Source organism: Oncorhynchus mykiss, chromosome 25, assembly GCF_057628025.1.
Source record: "Oncorhynchus mykiss isolate SJ-2025 chromosome 25, ASM5762802v1, whole genome shotgun sequence".
NCBI classification, from domain to species: domain Eukaryota; kingdom Metazoa; phylum Chordata; class Actinopteri; order Salmoniformes; family Salmonidae; genus Oncorhynchus; species Oncorhynchus mykiss.
The window spans coordinates 4,868,894-4,890,794 of record NC_143046.1 but is presented as its reverse complement, the minus strand read 5'-3'; the positions used below and the strand labels follow the sequence as shown (position 1 = coordinate 4,890,794).

The 21,901-nt window shown below is 46.3% G+C and overlaps 2 protein-coding genes across 8 annotated transcripts in view; one reads left to right on the top strand and one right to left on the bottom strand.

Annotated features, from left to right (window-relative positions):
• Positions 1-21,901, bottom strand: part of LOC110504468 (catenin (cadherin-associated protein), alpha 1) — a 224,062-nt gene that overhangs the window by 94,501 nt on the left and 107,660 nt on the right. For all 7 annotated transcript variants that reach the window (XM_090220082.1, XM_090220085.1, XM_090220079.1 and 4 more), the window contains exons 9-10: positions 4,164-4,244; positions 3,580-3,732 (exon numbers count right to left, since the gene is read on the bottom strand). In XM_090220082.1, the coding sequence (XP_090076208.1) occupies positions 3,580-3,732; positions 4,164-4,244 (234 nt within the window). The remainder of the gene's footprint in view (positions 1-3,579; positions 3,733-4,163; positions 4,245-21,901) is intronic.
• Positions 7,771-12,929, top strand: LOC110504469 (uncharacterized). Its single transcript, XM_021583225.3, has 2 exons — positions 7,771-8,753; positions 9,551-12,929. Exons 1-2 carry the CDS (start codon positions 8,750-8,752, stop codon positions 11,221-11,223), a joined length of 1,677 nt encoding a protein of 558 aa, XP_021438900.3. The 5' UTR covers positions 7,771-8,749; the 3' UTR covers positions 11,224-12,929.

The following is a 21,901-nucleotide window of genomic DNA, read 5'->3' as shown; positions in this document are numbered from 1 at the left end:
ACCTATTGCCAATACAGTGCACTAGTCCTACGGGCCCTGGTCAAAAGTAGGGCACTAAATAGGGAATAGGGCACCAAATGGGACCAGAACATCCGATTGATGCTGCAGCCGCTTCCAGAAAGCTTAAGCCTGTTGACAAAGGCCTTTGCAGACTGTATGATTTTAGCTGTCCTTATGCCACGGTGTTACCGTCCCAGACAGCTCTTTCAGTGCGACAGGGTCTAGAGGTCTGCCGATGAAATACCTCTGCGTTTGGTTGTAGGCTCTGGCAAAGTTCTATTAGTGTCCGAAACGTCGAGTCTTTATCGTGTTCTGAGCCGAGCCCGGTGACTGACCAATAGGAACACGGACGGCGCACGCAAACAATACGATGATTGTGAAGTCAGATTACTATAGCAGCTTGATTTTAAAATGTTTACATGCTGTGCAAGAACAACTTCCCTAATTATCTTTTCATAGAGACATCTGAAAATCAAAGCTACCTGAAAAATTGAGGAAAATCACAAAATGAAAATAAACTTTTTACCACAGCGACCATTTTATTTTTGTTTGGGGAGGGGGGGGGGGGGGGGCATATTTGATTCCGCGTTCGGACAAAGTTTGTATGGGAAAGACGTAGACAACTCAAGCGATTCGCAGAATGTGACCGAACTGAAGCAAAAAAATTATAATTTGTACAATCTGGCCAGGTTGATCAAGATTTAAATAGTTTAACATCACAGTGTGACATGTAATAATCGTAAAAGACCGAATCCGACAAGCAGTCTGCAAAGGCGCGTGTGCGTGTATATACAGAGAGGCCTATGTTGGTGTATTGTCAGCTAGGCTATACCATGGCAAATATCTTTTTGAATGAATTACAACACACACACACACACTCTCTGCAGCTTTACACAGCGCTGCAACCCAGCAGCACAACAGGGGATTTGTTTAGACTGGGTGCTAGCTACTGGCCTATCGTCTATTGTTCTGTTCCCAACATACACCGAGTATATCAAACATCAGGAACACCTTCCTAATATTGAATTGCACCCCCCTTTCGCCCTCGGAACAGCCTCAAAGCCACAGGGACACCTTGCTAATATTGAGTTGCACCCCCCTTTCGCCATCAAAACAGCTTAAATTCTTCGGGGCATCGACTCTACAATGTGTCAAAAGTGTTCCACAGGGATGCTGGCCCATGTTGACTCCAGTGCTTCCCACAGTTGTGTGAAGTTGGCTGGATGTCCTTTGGGTGGTGGACCATTCTTGATACACACGGGAAACTGTTGAGCGTGAAAAACCCAGCAGCGTTGCAGTTCTTGACACAAACCGGTGCGCCTGGCACCTACTACCATACCCTGTTTAAAGGCACATCAATCTTTTGTCTCGTCCGTTCCCCCACCGAATGGCACGCATACACAATTCCATGTCTCAATTTTCTCCAGGTTTAAACATTATTCTTTAACCCGTCTCCTGATTTAAGTGGATTTAACAAGTAACATCAATAACGGTGACATAGCTTTCACCTGAATTAACCTGGTCAGTGTATGTCATGGAGAGACCAGAGGTTCTTAATGTTTTGTATAGTCAGTGTAAAAGAACAACAAGGGAGTTTAAAAAATAAAATGTTCCAAGATGAATCATGAAGCTAGAACATGAATTAAGATGTGATGTGTTTCTTTCCCAAAAAGGGTTAAGGTTAAGGTTGAGATTTGGAGGGCAAGCTGATCCTAGCTCCTTCTACCTTGGGCACACAACCCACGGAGGAACCAGACAGGGGCCTAGTACACGGAGGAATCAGACAGGGGCCTAGTACACAGAGGAATCAGACAGGGGCCTAGTACACGGAGGAACCAGACAGGGGCCTAGAACACGGAGGAACCAGACAGGGGCCTAGAACACGGAGGAACCAGATAGGGGCCTAGAACACGGAGTAACCAGATATGGGCCTAGAACACGGAGGAACCAGACAACCACATAGCCAAGCTCTACGGTTTTCTATTCGGGGTTAGCATTTATACTGAACAACAATAAAAACGCAACATGTAAAACGTTGGTCCCATGTTTCATGAGCTGAAATAAAATTAGAAATTTTCCATATGCACATGCATTTCTCTCAAATTGTATTCACATATTTTTTTAGTGAACTTTTCTCCTTTGTCAAGATAATCCATCCACCTGACCAGGTGTGGCATATCAAGAAGCTGATTAAACCCTTGCTGTCCCCAGCCCACCTGGCCGTGCTGCTGCTCCAGTTTCAACTGTTCTGCCTTATTATTATTCGACCATGCTGGTCATTTATGAACATTTGAACATCTTGGCCATGTTCTGTTATAATCTCCACGCGGCACAGCCAGAAGAGGACTGGCCACCCCACATAGACTGGTTCCTCTCTAGGTTTCTTCCTAGGTTTTGGCCTTTCTAGGGAGTTTTTCCTAGCCACCGTGCTTCTACACCTGCATTGCTTGCTGTTTGGGGTTTTAGGCTGGGTTTCTGTACAGCACTTTGAGATATCAGCTGATGTACGAAGGGCTATATAAAATACATTTGATTTGATTGATTAAACAGCATTATCATTACACAGGTGCACCTTGTGCTGTGGACATAAGGACAATCTAGACCTCCCGAGTGCATCACTACAGACCCAGGGTCAATCCCGCGCTGTGTCACAGCCGGGCGCGACCTGGAGACCCATGAGGCCATAGGGTCTGGCCCAACGTCGTCCGGGTTAGGGAAGAATTTGGCCGGCCTGAGATGTCCTTCTCCCATCGCACTCTAGAGACACCTTGTGGCGGGTCGGGCGCATGCACGCTGACATCAGTCACCAGTTGTACGGTGTTTACTCCGACACATTGGTACGACTGGCTTCTGGGTTTAGCGAGCAGTGTGTCAAGAAGCAGTGCAGCTTGGCGGGGTCGTGTTTCGGAGGGCGCATGGCTCTCGACCTTCGCCTCTCCCGAACGCACAGAGATCCAGTAACGAGATGCTGAAGCTCATTGTCGTGCCATTCATCTGCCGTCACTCCTCATGTTTCAGCACGATAACCCTTGAACCCATGTCTCAAGGATCTGGACACAATTCCTGGAAGATGAAAATGCCCCAGTTCTTCCATTGGCCTTTATACTCAGACATGTTACACATTGAGCATGTTTGGGATGCTCTGGATAGACGTGTACAACAGCATGCTCCAGTTCCCGCAAATGTCCAGAAACTTCACAGCCACTGAAGAGTGGGACAACACTTCACAATCAACATCCCGATCAACTCTATGCGAAAGAGACGTGTCGCGCTGCATGAGGCAAATGGTGGTCACAGCAGATACTGACTGGTTTTCTGATCCACGCCCCTACCTTTAAGGTATCTGTGACCAACAGATGCATATCTGTATTCCCAATTGAACTTATTTCCTTATTTGAACTGTACCTCAGTAAAATATTTGAAGTTGTTGCATGTTGCATTTATATTTGAGATCAGTGTAGTAATGTCCCCATCCTTCAGTCCATCCCTAACTTCAACACATGATATTTTCTGAAGACACATCAACTCCGGTATTTGAATTAAACATCCAAGATGTTTGTGTAATTTTAGGTAACGTACCTCGATGAGCTTGTTGGCGTGCTCGCGGAACACTTGGGCGTATTCCTTCACCTCCTTCTCGTTCCCGTTCTTTGCTGCTTCGATCAAAACTAGCAGAGGAACGTTGGTCTCCAGGAACGAGTCAGAAACATGATCCATGACCGCCTTACGCAGCTACACAGGAGGAGAGAGTCAGAGCGAGAAAGAGGAGTCAGACAGCAGGACAGTTATATTAGGTGTACCTGAGAACAGAAAGCCTCTGGTAGAGAAACTAAATATTTTGTAAAACCAACCTGTCTCTGGAGGTCTCTGGAGAAGGACTGGGAGGATGGAGAGAGAACGAGAACAAGGGAAGGAAGGATGAAAGGGAGGAAAGGAAGAGAGGGGGAGTTGGACCAACCTGTCTGTGGAGGTCTCTGGAGAAGGACTGGGAGGATGGAGAGGGAGGGAGTTGGACCAACCTGTCTGTGGAGGTCTCTGGAGAATTCATGTGAGGATAAAGGGAACAAACAAGGAGGGAGGAGGAGGAGAACGGAAGAGGAGAGGGGGAGGAAAATCAACCTATCAGCAGAGGTCTCTGGAGAAGAAAAGGAAGTTGTACCAACCTGTCTGCGAAGGTCCCTAGTCTTCTTGGTCATCCTGTCGATGGCAGTGTTCAGAGCATCACTCCTGTCCTTCTTGCCAGCCTGGAGAGAAAGAGAGAAGGTTAGAGAGGCCTACTGACTGGTAATGACTATTTACACAGAGAGAGAGAGAAAGGGAAAGAGGTGGCTGAAAGTCACTGAGGAATGAATCACAGGCCTGTACAAGACAGTGATATGAGATGGACCATAGATACAGATATAGTGTAAGATAGACAACAGTACAGATTTCTCCCCATCTCTCTCGTTCTCCCCATCTCCCTCGTTCTCCCCATCTCCCTCGTTCTCCCCATCTCCCTCGTTCTCCCCATCTCTCTCGTTCTCCCGCTCATTGAGTTTCCCCTGAGGAGGGACTCCCTGAGGAAGGATATCAACTAAAAGGAAATAACGTGTCCTGTGTGGAGCCTAATGATCACGGCAGCTACTTCATATTGATTCCTTCGCCAAGCCTAGATGTTCCGTAGGTTTTAATTGGCCGACCAATCACCTTGCGCGGGAACGCTCTAGTTATTTCCCTGTTCTGGTCCATCTAAGGGTGTTGAGAGGTTCAGATCAGGATGAGCGAACACGGCACCGGAGAAACTCCTGGTAATAGCCGTCATTCCAACAGAGACTGAAGGAATCTCTCTCTCGTTCCCACTTTCTCACACTGTGAATGAGTGTCAAAGGGAGAAATGGCACCCTATTCCCTTTTGAAGTGCACTACTTTTAACCAGACCCTATGGCCAATGGCACCTTGCTCTCTTTGAAGTGCACTTCTTTTGATCAAGGCCCATAGGGTAGTAGTGCAGTAAATAAGGGTTGCCATTTGGGATGCAGATAGAGTGTAACCTTGGTTAACAGATGAGAATGAGAGCAGACCACCAAGCTAGGTGACGTCACAAACCAGTCCTGCTCTACCACGGCGTGAGAAAATATATACCTCAACGTGTTGTGTGATTTGGAAAAACTAAATGCAGCCATGACTGCAGAGAGATGCCGCCCATAGGCCTCCGGTCAAAAGTAGTGCACTAGGTAGGGAATCGGGTGCCATTTGGGACTCATACAGGGGGGGGGGGGGATCAAGTCCTCATTAAAAGATAAGGTCGTAGTACTAGACAGTGACAGGCTACAGGAGAGGAGCAGGATTTTAATAGAACTCAATAAATACACTGAACTGATGTGCTTGTCATCAGCATACACTAACACTGCAGACGTTCACACGCTACGCTAACAATTAACAGGTTAGCAAACAGGCTACACAGCCAAATCAGATGCTAATATTAACGGGCTAGCTAAAACAATGCTAAAGTACCTTGGTAGGATAGATGGGGATGGGGAGGCTGGTGGGATAGATGGAGAGGCTGGTGGGATAGATGGAGAGGCTGAGTGGGATAGATGGAGAGGCTGAGTGGGATAGATGGAGAGGCTGAGTGGGATAGATGGAGAGGCTGAGTGGGATAGATGGAGAGGCTGAGTGGGATAGATGGAGAGGCTGAGTGGGATAGATGGAGAGGCTGAGTGGGATAGATGGAGAGGCTGAGTGGGATAGATGGAGAGGCTGAGTGGGATAGATGGAGAGGCTGAGTGGGATAGATGGAGAGGCTGGTGGGATAGATGGAGAGGCTGAGTGGGATAGATGGAGAGGCTGAGTGGGATAGATGGAGAGGCTGGTGGGATAGATGGAGAGGCTGGTGGGATAGATGGAGAGGCTGGTGGGATAGATGGAGAGGCTGGTGGGATAGATGGAGAGGCTGGTGGGATAGATGGAGAGGCTGGTGGGATAGATGGAGAGGCTGGTGGGATAGATGGAGAGGCTGGTGGGATAGATGGAGAGGCTGGTGGGATAGATGGAGAGGCTGGTGGGATAGATGGAGAGGCTGGTGGGATAGATGGAGAGGCTGGTGGGATAGATGGAGAGGCTGGTGGGATAGAGGGGGAGGCTGGTGGGATAGATGGAGAGGCAGGTGGGATAGATGGAGAGGCTGGTGGGATAGATGGAGAGGCTGGTGGGATAGATGGAGAGGCTGAGTGGGATAGATGGAGAGGCTGAGTGGGATAGATGGAGAGGCAGGTGGGATAGATGGAGAGGCTGGTGGGATAGATGGAAAGGCTGGTGGGATAGATGGAGAGGCTGAGTGGGATAGATGGAGAGGCTGAGTGGGATAGATGGAGAGGCAGGTGGGATAGATGGAGAGGCTGGTGGGATAGATGGAGAGGCTGGTGGGATAGATGGAGAGGCTGGTGGGATAGATGGAGAGGCTGGTGGGATAGAGGGGGATTGGGGTGTTCTGTCTCGGACCCACCTACTACTATCACAACAAATGAACACACCATTACATCAAACATTATGGAGAGTCTGTCTGGAGCTGGTCCAGTCTGAACACACCATTACATCAAACATTATGGAGAGTCTGTCTGGAGCTGGTCCAGTCTGAACACACCATTACATCAAACATTATGGAGAGTCTGTCTGGAGCTGGTCCAGTCTGAACACACCATTACATCAAACATTATGGAGAGTCTGTCTGGAGCTGGTCCAGTCTGAACACACCATTACATCAAACATTATGGAGAGCAAGAGTCTTTCTTACTGTTGCGATACAGAGGGAGGGAGAGAGCAAGAGATAGAGATAGAGACACAGAGTTACAGAGAGAGAGAGATAGAGAGAGAGTGACAGAGGGAGGGAGAGAGCAAGAGATAGAGATAGAGACACAGAGTTACAGAGAGAGAGATACAGAGAGAGAGTTACAGAGAGAGAGATACAGAGAGAGAGTTACAGAGAGAGAGTGACAGAGGGAGAGAGAGAGAGAGACAGAGGGAGGACGAAGGTCCGGAAAGGAAGTGAGAAAGACGTACGTTGAAAGAGGGAGAAAGAAGAGACAACTCACGTCACTGGTGACGCGGCCGCCTCCTTCCAAGTTGCTGAACTGAGTCAAAACATGAATGGAGACAACTAGCCAGACCAGACCCCCCCACCCCCGCAACCAAACCACTAATCAGAATCCACTTCTCAGCCGAACACCAAATACAACAGGTGGTTGGAATTCGCCCCCGCCCCCACTACACCGTTCCAAACCAATCTCATTGAAGTACAGAGCGGCTGCCCATACGTCAGCAAGCCCGATACTCTAAATGAAAGCAGTGCCCTGTGGATAGACGTGAATGATGTATCACACTCTTCCCTCCAATCAGACTACAGCATAGCCACCTCCTGCTCAGTTCAACCAAGGGGGCTTTGCAGCATATTTCAACTGCTCTGCCTCCCTCCCTCCCTCCCTCCCTCCTCTAGGAGTCCAGGGAATCATAAAAAGGGACATTTGTTTAATAATTCTATTTAATTTGTGTCTAGCGTGCGCACATTTACATATACACACACACACACACACACACACACACACGGTCAGACAACAGGCAGGTTCAGATTTAGTCCTGGTTGGTTCCAACAGGAAGCTGCCGCAACACGTTGGCGATATCAATATTCTGATGGTGACGAGTCAGCGGAAACGAAGGAAGACAACAAAAACAAAAAGACATGGAGAGGGAGAGGAGGAATGAGGCTCGTGAGCACTGTGCGCAAGTGTGCAAGGCAGAAAGCAAACGAGTGAGCAAGAGAGAGCAGTAGAGAAAACGAGAAAGAGCGAGAGAGAGCAGTAGAGAAAACGAGAGAGAGAGAGAGAGAGAGAGAGAGAGAGAGAGAGAGAGAGAGAGAGAAGTAGAGAAAACGAGAAAGAGCGAGAGAGAGCGAGAGAGAGAGGGGGAGAGAGAGAGCGAGAGAGCGAGAGAGAGAGAGAGAGAGAGAGAGAGAGAGAAACAGCACTGATGTTCGACGCCAGGCTGCCACCACTCTGTAGTGGTGAGTGGCTGCAACAAAAGCTCAGAATAACATCCCTGGCTTTCCGCTCGTCTTTTCTCTCTGCGTCGTTAGCTGGCTGCTCGGGACGCCCAGCGCCCGTAGGAGGAGAGTTGCTCCCTCCAACATACTGATCGCTGCAGTAGGCTGTGCTGGTCACCACAGACCGACCAACCCAACGGCTCTCTGCCTGCCGGGTATCCCTGCCATCAACAAGTTAGGGGCAGGACGACTAGGGGATGGAGAGGACCCCCCCCCCCCACCACCACCTCTCAGCCAAGAGGGGCACTATTTGATACTCAATTAACCAATTGAGCTGACATCATTGCAGTGTGGAAGGAGGAGGGAAGGAATACGAGGAAACAGTGTTTAAGAGCCAGGGAGCTTTGGCAGCAAATCAACTAAAAACGAAGATACCAAAAAAAAAACAAAAAAAAACAGCCCTTTGGATAATGTGTGATTAAAAAACGCCAGAGGGGAAGATCACAACTAGGACCCGACAACATAATCAACCAGGGACATGGGATTTGTGATTTCGTTTCAATTGGGAGGGCTCAAGAGCAACGCCGCCACTTCATTACTTCAGCAAGAGAAGAGCCCGGTTCCTTTTGTGCCTCAAAAGGGCTTTTCTTTTCTCCCTTTGTGTTCCTTCTGGCTGCTTCGGGAGTCCGCTGTGGAAAAGGACAGTTGAATGCAGCCTCCGACGTGCACAAAAGAATGGGTAAGTTATTCTCTTTTATCCAGAGAGTCTGGACCTGAATAGGAAACAAGAGTGAAAAAGGCGGGACTAAGGGTTAATAGGGTTGTTCTATATACTTTCAATGTCATCCTCCTCTTCTTTGCCTTTTCATTTTGGGGGGGGGGGAGTCAAGTCTTGATTTGTTATAAAATTATACGACCAACTGACATGTTGTATAACAGTGTGGGGGGGGGGGGGGGAGAAAAAGATTATCTCCATGCCAATTCTTAAAGAATGCTGAGCGTAAACTAAAATTATATATGAAAAAAAAAAAAATGTAAAAGTTTAATTGAATCAAAAGGTATAATGAATGATTCTAGAAGCAGAGAGATGGGGGAAAGAAATCATTAATTAACAACCTGCAGATATTCTTCTGTCTGATCATAAACCGATGACCTGAATGGAGGGTGAGAAGACCTCTACATCACTGCTTCATGTATAAATACATGAACATGTAACAGAGACAAACTGTTGTGTGTTTCCGAGAGGATTGTTTCCTTAACCTCCCTCCCGTCCTTCCTTCCTTCCTTCCTTCCTTCCTTGCTCGTCGTCAAAGTAAACTCAGAACGCTCATAGCAGTGATGATATGTGATCGATAATATGTGAAATTCTGGAATAATGAGGGAGTAGGGGAGGGGTCATGTAGGCAGAGCAAGAGGGAGAGGGGAGTATCATTTTCCTTTTCTTTTTTAACTTACCACCACAGATTAGCAATAAGTGCTCTGCAGAGATCAGCATTTCCTCCCATTGGTTGATTTTCTTATCTTTAAACCCCCCAGGTTTCCATTCAAGGTGGCCATTGGTGGGACCTGCACCAACGGCATTGTGCCTGTGTGTGTTCAGCATGCTGCTGTGCCTGCCGTCTCCTGCGTCATGCACAACCTGCCCCCAGAAATGCCGTTGCGAAGACCAGCAGTTCTACTGCGACACCCAAGGACTGGAGGCGCCCCCGGACGGCGTTGACAGGGGGGCCCTGGGGTTATCGCTCCGCCACAACAGCATCGCTGAACTGAGCCCGGACCAGTTCTATGGCTTCTCCCAGCTCACCTGGCTCCACTTGGACCACAACCAGATCACCACGGTGCAGGAGGACGCATTCCAGGGGCTCTACAAACTCAAAGACCTCAACCTGAGCTCCAACCGGATCACGACGCTGCCAAACACAACCTTCATCCACCTCATCAACCTACAGATCTTAGATCTGTCCTTCAACCTGATGACTGCGCTGGAGCCTGAGCTGTTCCATGGCCTCCGCAAGCTGCAGATCCTCCACCTGCGCTCCAACTCGCTGCGCACCACCCCCGTCCGGGCCTTCTGGGACTGCCGCAGCCTCGAGTACCTGGGTCTGTCCAACAACCGGCTGCGAAGCCTGGCCCGGAACGGCTTCGCTGGCCTCATTAAACTCAGAGAACTCCACTTGGAACACAACCAGCTGACTAAGATCAATCTGGCTCATTTCCCCCGTCTGGTGGCTCTGCAGTTCCTTTATCTGCAGTGGAACAAGATCTCCAACCTGACCTGCAACATGGAGTGGACCTGGACCACGCTGGAGAAGATGGACCTCACAGGGAACGAGATCCGGGTGCTGACCCCGGACGTGTTCGAGACGCTGCCCAATCTGAAGATCCTCCTATTGGATAACAACAAGCTAGGCAGCCTGGACCCTCTGGTCTTGGATATGTGGCGGTCTCTAGGTACCGTGGGGCTGTCCAGCAACCTTTGGGAATGTACCAAAGGGATCTGCTCGCTGGCCACTTGGCTTAGCACCTTCAAGGGGAGGTGGGAACACTCTATCCTGTGTCACACCCCCGAGTACGCCCAGGGCGAGGAGATACTGGATGCCGTTTATGGATTCCAACTTTGCCCAAATTTTACGGCGCCGCCACCGGTCGTCTTGACCACAAACACATTGTCGATGGCCACGGACACGGCGACAGGCACAACCGTGGAGGTCACCAGCTCGCTGTTTGGAATAACGCAGCAGACACCAACGCAGGACTTCTATGTGGATTTTGGCCGCTTTACGACCATAATGACAACGACCACCACGCCGCGCACCGCCCTGGCAACCGCCTTGGCAACCTCCGCCGCGACAGTGGAGGGCGGAGAGCTGGGAGTCACGGAGGACTTCTCGGAGACTGACAACACGGTCCTGACCCAGAGGGTGATCATTGGAACTATGGTCCTTCTGTTTACATTCTTCCTCATCATTTTCGTTGTGTTCATCTCGCGGAAGTGCTGCCCTCCTGCCATGCGCAGGATACGCCAGTGCTCGGCCATGCAGAACCGCCGCCAGATGAGGACCCAGCAGCGGCAGCAAATGGCGGACCTGGCCACGCAGGTACCCTATAACGAGTACGAGCCCAGCCACGAGGAGGGAGCGCTGGTTATCATCAACGGCTACGGGCAGTGCAAGTGTCAACAGCTGCCTTACAAAGAGTGTGAAGTATAAACTAAGTATTCCTCCTGCAGCAGCATATGGGCTGTTTACCATTCTAAATACAGGGTTTAATTTTTGTTGCCTCTTTCTCCTCCCCCCCCCCCCCCCCCAGTTTACAAAAAAAAAAAAAAGCATAATTTCTACTCGCTAGCTTTGAGAAATCAATGAGATTAGTGTATTGAGTGGGAGAGTTGATGGCTGGTGGAAATGAACAGTGACGAGACTGATGAGGACGTAGTAGATATAGTCACCATTTATTTTTATATGAATGTTCATATCAAGCTGTGGGCAATCAGTCTTAAAAAAAAAAGAAAACTGTAGTGATTTATCACCACATTGTTATTTCACTTTCTGCAGCAAGGAGAATGTTTTATTTTTTTGCCAAAACATCAGTAGACTGATCCTCTTACTGAGAGACGGCACAGATACAAAATAGGTGGTGGTCTATATCATGATATCATTATCAAGACAGATACAAATAGATGGTCTATATCATGATATCATTATCAAGACAGATACAAATAGGTGGGCTATATCATGATATCATTATCAAGACACAGATACAAATAGGTGGTCTATATCACGATATCATTATCAAGACACAGATACAAATAGATGGTCTATATCATGATATCATTATCAAGACAGATACAAATAGGTGGTCTATATCATGATATCATTATCAAGACAGATACAAATAGATGGTCTATATCATGATATCATTATCAAGACACAGATACAAATAGATGGTCTATATGACGATATCATTATCAAGACACAGATACAAATAGATGGTCTATATCATGATATCATCAAGACACAGATACAAATAGATGGTCTATATCACGATATCATTATCAAGACACAGATACAAATAGATGGTCTATATCATGATATCATTATCAAGACACAGATACAAATAGATGGTGGTCTATATCATGATATCATTATCAAGACAGATACAAATAGACGGTCTATATGATATCATTATCAAGACACAGATACAAATAGATGGTCTATATCATGATATCATTATCAAGACACAGATACAAATAGATGTTGGTCTATATCATGATATCATTATCAAGACACAGATACAAATAGATGGTGGTCTATATCATGATATCATTATCAAGACACAGATACAAATAGATGGTGGTCTATATCATGATATCATTATCAAGACACAGATACAAATAGGTGGTGGTCTATATCATGATATCATTATCAAGACACAGATACAAATAGATGGTGGTCTATATCATGATATCATTATCAAGACACAGATACAAATAGATGTTGGTCTATATCATGATATCATTATCAAGACACAGATACAAATAGATGGTGGTCTATATCATGATATCATTATCAAGACACAGATACAAATAGATGGTCTATATCATGATATCATTATCAAGACACAGATACAAATAGGTGGTGGTCTATATCATGATATCATTATCAAGGGGAATCTGTGGCGGAAAGGACCGTGGATTATAATGACAGGTTTTAAAGATGCACGGTAGCCACAGTATGTTACTATCACAATGAGGTGTTGGTACAGAAGTGATTCAAATGGGGTTTTGGTTATTCAATTAAAAGCATTTTCTTTTTTTTTCACATTTGTTACGTTTTTTTTTTTGTTGTAAATTACTATGAATATTGAATAAATGTTTTATTTATGTCACAATCTGAATTAAATCTCCAACAGAAAATCTAATCTGATAAACATTACTTGGCTTATATTTATATTTCAAAAATGTGCATTTCCTCTCTGTGTCTCTGTCTGTGTGTCTCTGTCTGTGTGTCTCTGTCTGTGTGTCTCTGTCTGTGTGTCTCTGTCTGTGTGTCTCTGTCTGTGTGTCTCTGTCTGTGTGTCTCTGTCTGTGTGTCTCTGTCTGTGTGTCTCTGTCTGTGTGTCTCTGTCTGTGTGTCTCTGTCTGTGTGTCTCTGTCTGTGTGTCTCTGTCTGTGTGTCTCTGTCTGTGTGTCTCTGTCTGTGTGTCTCTGTCTGTGTGTCTCTGTCTGTGTGTCTCTGTCTGTGTGTCTCTGTCTGTGTGTCTCTGTCTGTGTGTCTCTGTCTGTGTGTCTCTGTCTGTGTGTCTCTGTCTGTGTGTCTCTGTCTGTGTGTCTCTGTCTGTGTGTCTCTGTCTGTGTGTCTCTGTCTGTGTGTCTCTGTCTGTGTGTCTCTGTCTGTGTGTCTCTGTCTGTGTGTCTCTGTCTGTGTGTCTCTGTCTGTGTGTCTCTGTCTGTGTGTCTCTGTCTGTGTGTCTCTGTCTGTGTGTCTCTGTCTGTGTGTCTCTGTCTGTGTGTCTCTGTCTGTGTGTCTCTGTCTGTGTGTCTCTGTCTGTGTGTCTCTGTCTGTGTGTCTCTGTCTGTGTGTCTCTGTCTGTGTGTCTCTCTGTGTGTCTCTCTGTGTGTCTCTCTGTGTGTCTCTCTGTGTGTCTCTCTCTCTGGATCCAAACAGGACCTTTCTATTCTGGTCAGTGAACACCCACGATAGCCTTCTTGTTTCAGGATTTCATTTTGATTCAATAAAAGGCCATTTGCCTCCCATTAGAAGCTAAAAGCTTAGCACTGTCCGTGAAAAGGTTAATGTTCCATTTGCCTGCGGGTACCTGCTTAGTCAAACCGTCTGCAGCCCGAGATGGAACTTGTAGTGGAGATGTATCAGACAATTTACATGTAAAACATTCATCATCAGCGGTCGGTATTAAAAAAAAGAGATCAGTATCGATAGCCGCAGCAGAACCTTTTGGTCTACTGCCGTTTTTACTGAAGCAATATACAAACCCCCACACACACACACACACAGAATAAGTTTCTGGAGAGGTAGTAGGGGATATCTAGCTCGTACAGAGACCGTAATAGTGAACAATGGGAAAAAAAAATCTATTCTGCTCTGCACAGTGTCTCTCATCCTGAAAAAAATAATAATAATTAGTCTCAGGGAGGAGACCCAGTGGCGTTAGAAGTCCCAGCTAGCCAGCCTTACGTCGCAGCTTCACAGACTCTAATCAGCTCGGACAGCGTCAACATTGAACCAATTAAGGAAAGGCACAAAAAAAAAAATAATAATATTCTGTCGCCCACACCAGCGATCCAGCAGAGATTTTAGATGGCCACGGCTGCCAGTCAGACGGCCATTCAAACAGTTGGTAAGAACATCCTTCCCTCAACACAGCCAGCAAGGACATTTAACTCCATATCACGAATCCTGCTCTTGTGAGAGATTGTCAAGCCAGGCTGACATTTCCCTTCTTTGGAAAGAAAGGATGAGAGAGAGAGGGAGGAAAAACAGGCAGAAAGAAGAGGGAGGAAAAACAGGCAGAAAGAAGAGGGAGGAAAAACAGGCAGAAAGAAGAGGGGGGGGGTGGGGTGGTTGACTAGATAATTACCCCGCACGGCTTTATGTTAAACTGTAGAGAATCTCCCATGAGAGCGAATGTAGCTCCTGTGATAAGCAAACAGAGGGGGAGAGGAGCGCGGCTGAGGCTGGGGCTCAGGCAGGAGGCGGCTGAGAGGCAGGTTCAGGACACATTGGTATGCAGCACAGAGAGGATGTGCATTAGCATCAGACTAAAGCAGCCGCCACTGCAGCTCCTCTCCCTCCCCCAATTCATCTGCAGGTCTTTTTGTGCTCCTTTTACAAGGTAGGGGGCAGGGAGAGAGAGGGCACAAGGAGGGAGAGAGAAGGAAGAGAGTTGAGGGGAGGAGGGATATTTGGGGGTTTATGCCTCGGCTTATCTAAGGGAATCCTTCTGAGCGGTTAATGTTATTCTATGGGGCTAAGATCCACAGGTCATGATATTCTATGGGGTTAAGATCTACAGGACAGGTCATGTTATTCTATGGGGCTAAGATCTACAGGACAGGTCATGTTATTCTATGGGGCTAAGACCAACAGGACAGGCCATGTTATTCTATGGGGCTAAGACCAACAGGACAGGCCATGTTATTCTATGGGGTTATCCAGTACACGGTGCACCAGACCAGTGTCATAAGGGTTGTGGTTAAAAGTAGTGCACTATATAGGAGAGAGTGTCATTTGGGACAAACCGTGACATCACCTTGGGGCTGGGACAACATGGGGAGAGGAGAGGTAGACATCACCTTGGGACAACATAGGGAGAGGAGAGGTAAACATCACCTTGGGACAACATAGGGAGAGGAGAGGTAAACATCACCTTGGGACAACATAGGGAGAGGAGAGGTAAACATCACCTTGGGACAACATGGGGAGAGGAAAGGTAAACATCACCTTGGGACAACATGGGGAGAGGAAAGGTAAACATCACCTTGGGACAACATAGGGAGAGGAGAGGTAAACATCACCTTGGCAATGTGGCATCAAAACCAATTACTGCTCCCCTCCTACAAAAACTAAAATCAACCCAAAATAGATATATTTTTAATCAATGAAAATGAAAGCAAGAGAGGGGGAGTGAGCCAAAGTTAAATATGACAGTTTAGGAATTGCCACAGGCTCAGAGTTCTGGTCAACCCCTATTAGAAGACAGGAGCATTTTGAAGTCGTCCTTCTACAAAGACTGGAACTGTTTCAGAATAGATTGAGAGATTCATGATTTAAGTGACTGGGAGGTGAGGAAGGATGGTTCCTAGAGGGCGCTATGAAGTGTCAACTGTGTTGAAACAGGCCGGGGCCAAGCTAACACGGCCAAGCTAACCCAACGCTTTTTCATAAGTAGTGGACTATAAAGTAAGGTGTGCCATTTGGGATGCAGTCCTATACACTGTCAACAATGACGTGGTCTCACTAGGAGTCCTAAACACGCTGACCACATCCAGGAAAGAGAGCGGGAGAAAATAGGCTTAAGTTCTTAGTGGTTGAATTAAAAATCAGATCATGAACATTATTCCAGTGCTCTACAAGACAAATCTAATGGCGGGGAGAGGAGAGTCGTACCATATACCCTTAATAGTTCACTATTTTGGACAATGTTGACTTCTTAAGAGAATAGGGTGCCATTTGGGACGCAGTCAGAGCCGAGTAGGAACTAGGTCTTACCAGCAGAGCCGAGCCGGGCAGGAACTAGGTCTTACCAGCAGAGCCGAGCCGGGCCGGGCCGGAACTAGGTCTTACCAGCAGAGCCGAGCCGGGCCGGGCCGGAACTAGGTCTTACCAGCAGAGCCGAGCCGGGCCGGGCCGGAACTATGTCTTATCAGCAGAGCCGGGCCGGGCCGGAACTAGGTCTTACCAGCAGAGCCGAGCCGGGCCGGAACTAGGTCTTACCAGCAGAGCCGAGCCGGGCCGGAACTAGGTCTTACCAGCAGAGCCGAGCCGGGCCGGAACTAGATCTTACCAGCAGAGCCGAGCCGGGCCGGAACTAGATCTTACCAGCAGAGCCGAGCCGGAACTAGATCTTACCAGCAGAGCCGAGCCGGAACTAGATCTTACCAGCAGAGCCGAGCCGGGCAGGAACTAGGTCTTACCAGCAGAGCCGAGCCGGAACTAGATCTTACCAGCAGAGCCGAGCCGGAACTAGGTCTTACCAGCAGAGCCGAGCCGGAACTAGGTCTTACCAGCAGAGCCGAGCCGGAACTAGGTCTTACCAGCAGAGCAGAGCCAAGCAGGAGGCAACAGTTGTTCAAAACATCCATCCACATTGCAGCGGACTGTTTCAGTCAGTCACACAACTCAAACGGTTTTTGAAGTCGTCAAATTGTTGTTCCATTGTAGTTTCTCCAAACTAAGCCATGTCATGTATTCCCATTTTCATGTCTCAAAAAAAACTCATTTAGATTTTATTTTTTTTCATCAAGGGTAAGAACTGTGTTGTCATCCATTCAAAAACTTATTGCATGTTCCAAGAAACCAGTCCCAGCTGACTTCAGTCATGTCATCCAGATAAAAACAGAAGCCTTATTTTCTAAATTACGGCCCAAGAATGGATAAGAGGGACAGGAGAGAGTGAATAGTACTATATTTTTTTGGGGGAGGCGTTTGCAAACAATTGACATCTCACGGTTAAAGATAACAGCTGGTTTTAAAAATGATTGAAATTAACACAATTTGTAGAAATATGCCTCCATTTTCACATTCTGGCTCTGTCAAGTTAGTTTTTTGGGGGGTTGTTATCTTGCCATACTCTGAAAGCCCTACCCCCCACTCCACCTACCCCCCCCTGATAATCTCTGTGCCAAATGAATGCTTTTCTCTTCCCTTCCCCTTTCCTTCTGTAAAATGTACAATTTAATATCTGTAAAGTGGGTAAGACGTGGCAAAACTGAAGAAAAAAAAAATTTCTTAAAACATATTTTTTAAATAAAAATGGTTACAATTAAATAGTTTGGTCTGATTTCCCGGCACCCATGAGAACTGGTTTTAATTAAGTGGCACTTATTATGCCATTGTCCCTTTTCAAACAGTCTGTCTTGGTGATTCTTAAACCATCCGTACAGTTTCCAACCCCAACCAAGAGTTGGCATGGTGATCTAGTCCAACAGAACCCTCCAATCATATCACAGCATGGTGATCTAGTCCAACAGAACTCTCTAATCATCTCACAGCATGGTGATCTAGTCTAACAGAACTCTCCAATCATATCACAGCATGGTGATCTAGTCCAACAGAACTCTCTAATCTCTAATCATCTCACAGCATGGTGATCTAGTCCAACAGAACTCTCCAATCATATCACAGCATGGTGATCTAGTCCAACAGAACTCTCCAATCATATCACAGCATGGTAATCTAGTCCAACAGAATCCTCCAATCATATATCTTAATTTCCCTTGTTTGGTTTGATTGAATTAAAGACAAATGACTTAAGAGCCCGATGGTCACATTAAAAAACGTGAAAATGGCAGCAAGTGCCTGTGTAACTGGTGCACGTCATCTCGCTCTCCTCCCTACCTACTGCAGCAAAAAATTTTACCACAGCACAGTGTTGATTGCTGAAGCTGAACCATCATTTTAGTCATTTAATTTCTAACGAATTTCTGACTGAGAAGTTCTAACCGAAATTCCTAATTTGTTTAGGAAAAACATTATTCACTCAACCCTTGAATGTAAGCATGTTGTCTGACCTATAGCCCATCATAGTCACAACAACAAATAGGTTCTAACAAACTCCCAACACAGTAATAACAAAATGGATGAGGAGGACGTGAAAAAAAAAATATATATAATAATAATAATAATAATAATAATAATGATAATAATAACTCTAAACAGGCAAATATTTACTGATTAAATCAAGGCGGGTTCAACGCTGATGTGTGGAAGACATTTGACTTCATTGTGGAAGCTACTAGAGATCCAGATAAAAGGGAGAGTAATAGGAAACAAGCGTTGTGTGAGTATTATGTGTGCCAAACAGTTGAAGTTGGATTACAAATGTTATTTCTGAACATTTCCAACAGTGTAAAACACTAACGGGACCAGATTTCTCTTCTAACTAAAAAAAAATTATGATTTTTTAAAATATATATGAAGCCTTTTTTTTTACAGCAGACTAAAATAGGTTTAATGCATTTGTGAATTTGTAATTATTTATTGTTTAGGCTAATTATTCAAAGATCCATTTGTTATTTAAACTAAAACACTTTAGCACCAGCTGTTCCGGATGACGATGTTATCACGCTCTCGGTAGCCGATGTGAACAAGACATTTAAACAGGTCAACATTCACAAAGCCGCAGGACCAGACGGATTACCAGGAAGTGTACTCAAAGCATGCACGGACCAACTGGCAAGTGTCTTCACTGACATGTTCAACCTCTCCCTGACTGAGTCTGTAATACCTACATGTTTAAAGCAGACCACCATAGCGCCTGTGCCCAAGAAAGCGAGGGTAAACGGCCTAAATTATTACCGCCCCGGTAGCACTCACATCTGTAGCCATGAAGTGCTTTGAAAGGTTGGTCATGGCTCACATCAACAGCATCCTCCCGGACACTCTAGACTCACTCCAATTTGCATACCGCCCCAACAGATGACACAATCTCAATCGCACTCCACACTCTCCTTTCCCACCTGGACAAAAGGAACACTTATGTGAGAATGCTGTTCATTGACTACAGCTCAGTGTTCAACACCATAGTGCCCACGAAACTCATGACTAAGCTAAGGACCCTGGGACTAAACACCTCCCTCTGCAACTGGATCCTGGACTTCCTGACGGGCCGCCCCCAGGTGGTAAGGGTAGGCAACAACACATCTGCCATGCTGATCCTCAACACTGGAGCCCCTCAGGGGTGTGTACTTAGTCCCCTCCTGAACTCCCTTTTCACCCACAACTGCGTGGCCAAAAATAACACCAACACCATCCTTAAGTTTGCTGACGACACAACAGTGGTAGACCTGATCACTGACAACAATGAGAGCTGGCAGTGTGGTGCCAGGACATCAACCTCTCCCTCAATGTGAGCAAGACAAAGGAGTTGATCGTGGACTACAGGAAAAGGAGGGCTGAACAGGCCCCGATTAACATCGACGGGGCTGTAGTGGAGCGGGTAGAGAGTTAAGTTCCTTGGTGTCCACATCACCAACAAACTACCATGGTCCAAACACATCAAGACATTCATGAAGAGGGCACAACAAAACCTTTTCCCCCTCAGGAGACTGAAAAGAGTTGGCATGGGGTCCTCAGATCCTCAAAAAGTTCTACAGCTGCACCTTCGAGAGCATCCTGACTGGTATGGCAACTGCTTGGCATCTGACCATAAGTTGCTACAGAGGGTAGTGTGTACGGCCCAGTACATCACTGGGGCCAAGCCTCCTGCCATCCAGGACCTATATAATTAGGCGGTGTAAGAGGAAGCCCATAAAATTGTCTGAGACTCCAGTCACCCAAGTCAAATTTTTCTTTGCTACAAGTGGTACCCGGAGCACCAAGTCTAGGACCAAAAGGCTCCTTTACAGCTTCTACCCCCCAAGACATACGACTGCTGAACGATTAATCCAAATGGCATTACATTGACATCAAATAGACGGGACATGATGATCATAACGAGGTCAAGAAAAATGGGGGTATAGGAGTGAGAGCTGTGTGCATACTATGTGTGACAAACAGATGCCGTTGGATTACAATATCATTGCTGCGCCTGTTTGGAACAGTGTAAACACGAAATAAATTATAAAGTAACAGCAGTCTGTTCTAACGAAAACAAAATGTAAAACCTTTATTACAGCATTGCAAAGATAAAAAAAAACAGCCGAATCTGTGAAAGTGCTTTATCCGACATTATGCCGTTTCGTGAGGCTTGGTGCTCACTATTAAACAAACACGAACATATTGAGGATCTGTGGTATTCCTGTAGATATATATGGAGGGCTCATAAAAGCTAGGCACATTCAACAGTTAGGTTATTGATTATTGATCTAAATGAAGTTGGGGTTTGCGCTCTCCTCAATTTTCTTAGACAATTAATCGTCTCAGCTGCTGCCTCCACCTCGTGTTATCAATCTCAATGTGCTGGTTAACTTTGGTATTATGCACATAGCAACATACAGAAAAGGCACGCCGGGCCTCCCGGGTGGCGCAGTGGTTAAGGGCGCTGTACTGCAGCGCCAGCTGTGCCACCAGAGACTCTGGGTTCGCGACCAGGCTCTGTCGTAACCGGCCGCGACCGGGAGGTCCGTGGGGCGAGGCGCAATTGGCCCAGTGTCGTCCGGGTTAGGGAGGGGTTGGCCGGTAGGGATATCGTTGTCTCATCGCGCACCAGTGACTCCTGTGGCGGGCCGGGGCGCAGTGCGCGCTAACCAAGGTCGTCAGGTGCACGGTGGTTCCTCCGACACATTGGTGCGGCTGGCTTCCGGGTTGGATGCGCGCTGTGTTAAGAAGCAGTGCGGCTTGGTTGGGCTGTGTATCGGAGGACGCATGACTTTCGACCTTCGTCTCTCCCGAGCCCGTACGGGAGTTGAAGTATTGAGACAAGATAGTAGCTACTAAAACAATTGGATACCAGGAAATTGGGGAGAAAAAGGGGTAAAATGAAATGTAAAAAAACATTTTAAAAAAGGCACACTGAAGATTATGTTCCAGAACCGTGGACAGCAGCCGTATCTAACGCAGGAGAAAGTGCATGTTGTAAAAATATATATATATATATATATATATATATATATATATATATATATACATATATATATATATATATATATTAAGTGTTGCAACCTTATTTTTTTACATAATACAACCATTTGCTATTTCAGTATGACTTAGAGTGATGTACCGTGACATTCCCATGGCAACCTGACTGAGACAGGTACGAATCAGCCGATTGGCTTGTGCACCAAAAAGTCAAACTTGCAACTGCTCGACTAAATTAAATCTCGGTCGACCAACAGCCTATCGACCCAACAATCAACAAAGTTAACTAAATGGGGTCAGCCCTAGAGAGAAGATTTTCTTTTTCTTCTAAAAGTAAAGAGGCTTGATATCATTTTAACCAACCTGGCACTTTCATACCTTTCTAAAAAAATAAAATCAAACAGATTTCTTCAAAATGGCACCCTTGTTCCCTACATAGTGAACTACATCCCATAGGGCACTGGCCAAAAGTAGTGCACTATATGGAATTGCTATTTGGGAAGATTACATGCTGCTCGAATAACTCCCATCAAATGGACAATGACAATGATATGACAATGATTTGAGACAGCCTTCAGTTCCGACAACCATGATATACAACACAATGATTGGTTTAAATAATTACTTCCAA